Genomic DNA, 9,119 nt, shown 5'->3' on the forward strand with positions numbered 1-9,119 from the left:
TTTGTGACAACGTGGCGGTTGTGCAACGCTTATTAGTTTGTCAGATAAGGATTTCCCTGCAGGGATTTGGCAGCCGCCTCCTGCATTGCTAAGTGAAACTCTGACAGCTGTGACATCAAATCGCTGTTTGAAAGCGTAACTCATCGCTACGACATTATGTCATTATGAAAAGGAGGCCATTCCTGCTAGTCTCGGTGAAACAAGCTTCGCATGGTGACAGGCAGCTGCACCAGACTGCAGCATGAAAGGGGTAGGTGGCTTGTGGAGGCTAATGGATCTGTGGTATTCAGAGAGGAGACCAAAATGAGAGGTAAGATGCAAAGGGAAAAGCAGTAGAGAATGTGGGATGTGGAGATTGAAGTATTACCTGGTGCTGGGTTAGAAAGATGTAAGTGCAAGGCAAAACAAAGGATGGAAAAGTTAAAGCAGAAAAAACTGATGGATGATAATAAGTCTGTCAAAATTTTGAATGGACTCATCTATAACAAACACTGTTGGAAATTAACATTCTGCCCGTATTCACTCCAAGTTGCAGAACCTGCATAAGCCAAACACTTTGTCTGATAACTGGCCTAGGCAGGGATTCAAAAATTAGTTGGCTAAGCTCTGGTAAACATAAATCATAGCCAAATCTGACCCAAGCCAGCCAGACGCCTGCAAACGCACTTTGCTTATATCCAATTATGACACTGATCTGGAAAATGTGCAACCATATGTACACATAAACGTAAGTTTCTGCATTTGTATCCTACAACTGGGATTTGACATGAGGCTTTCAAATAGAACTAGTTTGTATGAAGTCAGCAGAGTGATTTTTGACAAGCTGAGTTCCGTACTCTTAGTGTGTGATCTATTTTATTTCCCTGTGTCACAGGAAAGCGTATGGTTGACTAGACTGAAAAAAAAACATTAGGAGGTCCCAGAAAGAAGTATACCTTTGGGTGCTTTGCAGACTTTCCCCCTAGTTTGTGCAGGCCTCATGCTGAGCTCCTTCGCTCAACTCAAATACTGGCCAAAATTTTAAAGTCAAGAATCCAACTTTGTCTGAATTTTTCTTTTTAAAGAATTTGATTCTCCTGCTTGCCAGAAGTGTTGAATTCTGATTCAACAGAACTAGACAGGCCAACTCATCTGCAGCTGCCCACACTGCCAGTTTCTGATGTATAATAACATTTTCCCCACATCTCCCCTCCTTGCTCGGTGCATACAATTCTCTAGTTGCGTTTTGTTCAAACAAGTCGTCATCCCATGCAACAGTTGTGTTCTCACATACTGCATACTGTGCATACAAGTGGTGTAATAAAAAACCTGCTTGATGAATAAAAGTCTGTTTGGAGATGCATTAAATTCTTCATTATAATGGCTGACTCACATACAGCCAAACAGATTTGAAGCCAAGCCCGCTATCATCCAAACCCAGCAGAGGATTTCACTGCAAATTGATGTGATCCTTTTGACAATGTCCCTGCCTGAGTACTGATAGAGCCGCAGTAAATCAAGGCAATCACAAGAAGATGTGGGAAAGACTATGCCGTAAATCCCACAGGGATCATAAAAGTACAGCATCTCAATGCGTCTGTCCACACCACCTGTCTCTCTCAGTCTCCTGCCTTCCTTGTTTACATTGCTTTCTTTCATTGTCTTCCTTTTCTCCATCTTCTTCAATTCAAACACTCGCATGTCGACATTGATCCAATCATTACTTTGATTGTACTAGCGCTGATTTGTGTTTGTCACTTTGAATTGCTGGATTTCGGGGCGATTGTGCCAAATTTCAGCAACAGTAAAACCATTCATAGAAAAAGGATTAGAGTGCAGAGCATTACACATCATTGCTTGTTTCTCTTCACAACCACTTGTTGGACGTATCACTTGTAGGACTTGTCATTCCACTTTGACACTGTAGTTGTCACTGTGTACATAATTGTAGAGCAAGGACACTCAGGAAGCCACCTGGATGGTTGAAGTATAAAGGGTACACACCTGCACATTTCTCTGCACAATGCTGAGTGTGGAATTGAATGAGAGTGTATATATTTTGAAACATACACATATTTTTTCAGCAAAAAATTCCCAGCAATAGAACAATGTGTCTGCATAGACGCATTGTCACTTACAGACAACAAGCGGATAAAGAATTGAGATTGGCAAAAATTGTTCGGGCCGGGTAACACCCAGCTGATTAAAACATACAGACCAGGATCCAATCCTCATCTAGGAGATGTGCACGGGAGTGGTGACCATGGTCTGAAATGCTTCTACTTTACACTGTAAACTGTTGGAATATTTAACACCCTAGCATCCCACCAACAGGTAATCTGTTTAAATCGCAGATGATTTACAATGACTTCTTATAGTTTCCCTACCTTTAGTTTAAATTCATGGCTAAGTTGAATCAAACACTGGTAATTGGGTTGCATAGGACCGCGAGCAGCCCGTATGAATTACAGAGACATGCAAACCAGTTCTCACTTTTCTTGGTGACTGGGCCTTGCTGAAAAAGCAGTGCAGTCTTTACTGCTTTATTTATATAAATAAATTGTCCCTTTAGGTCACAGAACTCCGCTGAGCGACATCCCTTTATGGAGATGACCCATGCCTGCTGAAATATTCCAGACAGTTTTAGCACCTCTAGTCTTCCACAGTGAATCACTACAGTCAGCATTTACCAGAATGTCCTGCTGTGGGGCTAACTGCCAAGTACATTTATCATCATATTGATGATATTGTGCGTTCCTATAAGTGGAAAATGCAGGTGCTTTGGTACTCACTGCCTCAATGCCCAGAGGGGTAACAACCTAGCGGTAGCTTTATTTAAGGATGTTATAGAATGTGTTTTTACTGTCAAATGAGATTATTTTACCCAAAGTCTGCTTGGCATTTAAAGCTAATAGTGGTGTTGTGCTTGTGATGACCAGTAGGTGGAGAGGTTTTCATGGACTTTTTTCTACCCTCCAGCCCCTCCAGCCCTGTCCCTCCTCTGTCTGTCTCATGCTGCCCCTGATCAAAGGAGTTCCTGCACCAACTTCATTCCACTGCACAGAGGGAGAACATATGTTGGAGACTCACCAGAGACGGAGTGGAGAGAGTAGACAAACAAAGCTCTCGCAGACTGGACCTATTTTTGTTGTTGGATTACTTTTCTCATGCCAGGGATTTTATGCGTTTGCGTCTTTGCATCAGAGTGTATGAGTGTGAAAGTTTGTGTTTGTGTGTAAATTTGAACTATTTTTAAACATGGATTCATCATTTGCTGTGAGCTTTCTTCCCCTGGCCCTTTTCTTCTCTCTTCATCTACACAGCCACCTCCTTGTTTGGGCCGCAATGGACTCCTGCTATGATGAAGAAGGCGCCCCAAGCCGCTGCATGCCCAAGTTTGAGAACATTGCCTTCAATCGCACTGTGGTGACATCAAATGTGTGCGGTTCCCCACCTGAGGACTACTGCATGCAGACTGGCTCAACGCGCTCATGCCACCACTGTGACGCATCAGATCCCGACCTGAGCCACAATGCCAGCCTCCTGACAGACTTCAACAGGAATGAGGAGTCCACGTGGTGGCAGAGCCAATCCATGTACTATGGTATCCAGCACCCCAATTCTGTCAACCTTTCCCTCCACCTGGGTAAGAGCATACCAGCACATCCTTAGTTCAGTCTGACCCCCAGAATACTTTGGATTGACTTTTCTCAACTTGCACTTTGTGGCCAGGCTGAGTGATCTAGGTCAAGCATGTGTGTCCTCAAGGTTCGATTATGGTCTCGGTTTCTCTAATGTTGTATATAATGTCCTATTTCACTTTTAAAGTGCTTGAAAGCTATTTATGTGCACTTCATTTGCTTTATCCCGGAATAGAATATGAATATCAGTAATAGATTTAGCTCTCTACTGAATGCAAATGGTTTCCAGTGGTGAGTCTAATGATAGGATTTCAGATGAATGCATGTTCTCACAACAGTTGAGTTGAGATTGCATCACTTTTACACTTTTCTGTGCAGCAAGTGTCTTGATGCATTACTTTGTGTACTGCAAGTCCATTGATAGAGACATCTTTAATACAAAACAGCTGTGCTTAACAACACATGGTTTGTATTAATGTGTTGCGGCTCTGAGCTGTCTTCATGAAAAACACTTTGGCCCAGACTTGGCTTGGACTTAAATTGTTTGTGAGCACATAGCCACAAGGGCATGTCTGAAAATTTTGTTGGATTTAAAGTGGATAAGGAAAACACACACTTGCATCTAACATGCCTGGATAGCATCTGAGTCATGATTTAGTTTTGGCCCAAGTTTGCTTCATTCAGCCCATGAAGGGGTACTAGTGAAGAACCCATCCAGACCTGTCAGCATGAAAATCAAAGCTTTTTTTTATGTACAACTGTACAACTAAAATACAGCCACGGCACAGTCCACATAGAAACTTGTTTTCAGCATGACCTAAACCAGGCAATCTCCAGAAATCAACCCCTGTATCAACCCTGTATGTAACCATTTTAGAGTGAAAATCCACATTCACATTGCAAATTCAATGTTGATCTTCTGCTACAGGCTCAATTCAGTGTTTTTGTCTCAACAATCCTTACATGCTGTACAACTGACTGTAAACGAAAGAGAAGTCACTTACTATTTTATAGAGAAATTCCAGGAAATAGGCAGCTGATAACCTCCTGAAAAGCTTGAAGTTTGGTGGCAATAAAACTGTGATTAGGAAAGGAGGACCAACTGAAGTTAGCCAGGCATTTACATAAAATGCATTTGGAATTCAAAAGATACCCTTACTTTCCAGAGAGTTACATTTCATTAACCCACCCCAGCCAGGGTCATTTTTGCATAGCCGGAGACTTGGATGGCAGGTCTACTGTCGCTTGAAATCATGCAAATTTTCCCTTTGGTATAACTTTTGAAGAGAACTCAGAAATGCATTTTAAACAAAGTTTAGGATTTGGAGTTTTTGAAATGTAGTCCGATGCCTATAGGTAACACTTGCTGTAACAAAACACAATGTAACCAACAAATTACAGTATCCAAAACACAAAAAACTAGTCTTGGCTGCATCAGTTTAAACCATCAACAGCATTGATAGCCCAAAAGTTTTCAAGAAAATATGCAACTATTGTACCAATTGAGAAAGAATTTTTTTTTTTGCATTTGCAGTGTTTATTGATATTACTTATATTACATTGTTGATTAAGTGTGGAAAAAAGGAGAGCTTAATGATGTGTGAAAAATAAGTGGATCATAATTGCAATATGTTAAGATAGTTTGTAAAATTAACCACACTCTTATAGACAAATTAACTTGTTGTTGTTGTTTGTACAAATTATGTAAACATAATGGTTTTCCAACATGAGGTGGATTCTGTGTTAGTTGTCAAATTAAAACAATCTTCTGTTCAGTGTTTAGGCTAAGGATGGGTTTAGGCTGGGTAAATGCTTGGTTATGGTAAGATCAGTTAAGATAAATGTTTAGTGTTAGGATTTAGTCATGGTAAATGCTCAAATAATTAAACTTCATTTTACTTGGAAATTAACTTAAAGGGGAACTATGCAGTTTTTTAAGCTTCATTTACCTTAACTGAACAGCTTTGGAGTCACTGGAATGGTTATATGACTTTTTTTCGAGTTGAATATTGGTTGTCTCGCTCCCCCCTAACGCCTGTGAGTGGAAAGAACACCCTTGCAACTCAGCGTCAGGAAGTATCGCGTGATACCAGGTCTCGCAATGTAACAAATTGCTTCACGGCACTGCACACATAGCCCATTAAGGAACCAACTAACAAGATAGCAATGGCGTTTTTCACACTATCGTCATGGTTGAGCCGGCAAGAAAGAAACAGAAATAGAAACCTGCCAGCTAAAAGTGAAGAAACGGCCAAAACTGCATAGCGTCCCTTTAAAGCAAATACCATCTGTAACCATAGACCTTTTTTTTTACCATGCTGTATCATTCCTGTGTTAGTAGTACAAGTGTCTGGGATTGCCTGCTTCACACACTCTTTTCCTTTGAGCAAATGCATTCGACTCACTTTTTGTGCACTGCACACATATTTGCCTTTGAACACATTTCAATTTTTCCCAAAATGATATGAGACCAGCTTGAGCCATTAGCATCATTATCCCATTACCATGCTGTGCGAAACTGCTGAAATAAAGCATCAGACCACATTTGTCACTTTAACTGAATTAAATTGTGGCGAATTATGTTACAATGCATCAATACAAATCTTTCTATAAAATTACCTTTCCCACTTCCATTTATTTGCTGAGCTGTGTGTGTGTGTGTGTGTGTGTGTGTGTGTGTGTGTGTGTGTGTGTGTGTGTGTGTGTGTGTGTGTGTGTGTGTGTGTGTGTGTGTGTGTGTGTGTGTGTGTGTGTGTGTGTGTGTGTGTGTGTGTGTGTGTGTGTGTGTGTGTGTGTGTGTGTGTGTGTGTATAACAGAGGGTCTCAGCAGGGGCGAACACAGGTATTTGGGCCCCCTGAAGAGTATAGATCTGGACCCCCTTTTTATTAAACTAAATTAAATATTAATGAAACATAGTATTTCTGCTTAAGAGTACAGTTAATTTATTCTCAGTTAGAGGTGGAAATCAGCATTATTGTGCTGTTAAATCTGTTCTCTCTTTGGTATTACTCTCCTCTGGCTTTGCAAATGCCAAAATGGATGATGTCCAAAATACTAAATATATTACCAAATCAATAGAACTCAGCAGTGTCAATAAAGCTGTAGACTACCATGTGATTGAAAAACATATACTCACTGTGTGAAAATCAACTTCCAGAGAGTATACACTTGCTGTACACGGGGTGTAATTACAGTGAGCATTGTTCATTTTTTAATTTTTTAGTTAGTTATTGTGTGGTAAGACCAGACGGTTGATAGTTAACATGGTGCGTTCATGTACTGATGGAAAATTAGAAAAGTAATTGACATGAATTCCTGTTTTCCAATTTCCAATTTTTGATTGACAACTCAAATTTGTGTGAGTGTATGTGGTAAACGCTTAGTTAAGGGGTCCAGGAAGGTTTATAGACTCCACCCCTCCCTGCTCTGTACAGGATGAGAATACAAATTGGTGGATGGATAAAAATTCATGTATGTGATTCCTTTCCAGCTACGACTAGCCTAAAACTAAGAGTAACGTTACGTCTGTAAACGACACGCACAAATTACCTTTCAAGCTGATACGGCGAATTAGTTAGCAAACGGTTAACAATTTACACAAACACACAACATTTACGAAGCAACATTATCATTCGTTTGGAGACTTGTTTTTGGTGAATGTAAGTCTATATTCATTCTCTTTTAAATTTTGTTTTGTTTTATCTCCACCAACTCCTGATGGAAATATCTGGCTCTATTAGCTGCCCAATGCTAACAAAACACCATGACGTTAACTAGCTAAAGATAGTAACGTTAGCCAAATCAGTCCTGTCTGCGGTTTAACTTGCTAACAGTGGGTTTTAGGGCCTTTAGCTAAAAACGTCTGTTAGTTAGCTGTGTCCACTGTTAAAGTGTATCAAAACAATTGGCTACTACTAGCTACTAAAAACTTGCAAGTTAAAAAGTGTTGGAAGTTAAACACGAATGAGCCTGACCTAAATATGCTATAAAGCTAAGCAAGGGGGGAACTCAGGTGATAATTATCTGCGTCACTTTTGATTAACGTTACAGTCGCCATAACTAAGGTTAGAATCACCTTAGTCTCACGTTGCCAGAACTGCCTACCTTATCTAAAGGTTGCAACGTTAGGCTAACGTTCTCTAAAGGTTAGGGGAACGTTTGCTACAGGTTGCAACGTTAGGGGAACGTTTTCTAAAGGTTGTAACGTTAAGATAACGTTAGGAGAACGTTCCCAGAACGTTCTGGGAACCAAAAAGTTATTAGCTAGGACAGCACTGTCAGCCCCTTTCTTCAATTGACTGTGTAGTCTGTCCGCACCATAGACAGTTAATAAATATACAGTCTGTGGCCAGCACTGAGAATCACAGAACTACCTATTTTTTTTTATTGACATAGTACAATATACAGAGAATCAGGTAATCAATACTAGGACATGAGCAACACGTGTACAAACTTATGAAGATAAAATAATAGTAATACAAATTTAAAAAAAACTACATACGAGGCAATACAAGCGAGTTAAAAACGTTACTTAACCAACAAAACTGTACAAAAATGTACAGTTAGTCAGAGGTTTTGGGAAAAAAAGACTACAGTATCCACAATTTTAATACTTTTCTTGTTATCCAACGTTTTAAGTGACTTCAGTAGAGATTTAAATTATACAAGAAAGGTAAAATTCTAGTAGATGAGTTAGAAAATTTCTGCTTGTGAATATAGAATTTTGCATACAGAACAACAAAATTAAATAGATACTCAAGAGCATCGTAATCTGAATTATTGTAGTAGCATATGATATCTTTAAGGTTAGAAGAGTAGACAAAGTTGTTGGGTTCAAAAAAGTAAAACGCCAAATCTGTCCAAAATCTTTTGAAAATTTCACAATCAAAAAAAAAAAGGTGAGACATTGTTTCAATGTTCTGTTTACAGAATGTACAGGAAGAGTAGGGTATATGTTATGTAAAAGGTGGAGGTGTACTTTCTCAGCTTTTGTTAGAAACCCAGTAGTTATATGGTACAAGCCAAGTAGAATTAAACCATTTGGGATTGCAACAGTTAAAGAATTAAATTCTCTGAAAGGAATTGGAAAACTGTGTACGTTCATAAACTGTTCATAGGATAACACACACAATCACCAGATTGTGTGTTTGGACTTCCAGCATAGAGGGTTTTTATGATGCATCATCAGACCAGAAGTTGCCATATTGGAGGTACTCTGCATCACAACAAAGCATAAGCACTGTAGTAGATCCTGAACGTTGTCAAGGAAAATGGGTATTATTGCTAGAAGTTATCAGAAGAAAGGGGGCGCTTGTGGTTGGCAAAGCTCAAATTCCCTCAGATAGTGTACAGTGTAGATAGCAAACTGGGGTTCTTTGAAATTGTTCAGACCTTGAGTATCGCAATGATATCATACAGTTAAGGTTAGGTTGTTTAAAGATGTTATTGTTTTGATTACTTTGACCTTCAGAACACAACGGTTGTTAATGACTTGGTAC

At 39.6% G+C, this 9,119-nt stretch overlaps 1 protein-coding gene across 1 annotated transcript in view; it reads left to right on the top strand.

The window, feature by feature from the left end:
• Nucleotides 1–2,980: 2,980 nt before the first annotated feature.
• The window catches only part of lamc3 (laminin, gamma 3), a 98,990-nt gene continuing 92,851 nt past the window's right edge, over nucleotides 2,981–9,119 (top strand). The window contains exon 1 of the mRNA XM_032539737.1: nucleotides 2,981–3,625. Within this exon, the coding sequence (XP_032395628.1) occupies nucleotides 3,238–3,625 (388 nt within the window). The 5' untranslated portion in view covers nucleotides 2,981–3,237. The remainder of the gene's footprint in view (nucleotides 3,626–9,119) is intronic.

This window comes from Etheostoma spectabile, chromosome 16 (assembly GCF_008692095.1).
Source record: "Etheostoma spectabile isolate EspeVRDwgs_2016 chromosome 16, UIUC_Espe_1.0, whole genome shotgun sequence".
Lineage (NCBI taxonomy): Eukaryota > Metazoa > Chordata > Actinopteri > Perciformes > Percidae > Etheostoma > Etheostoma spectabile.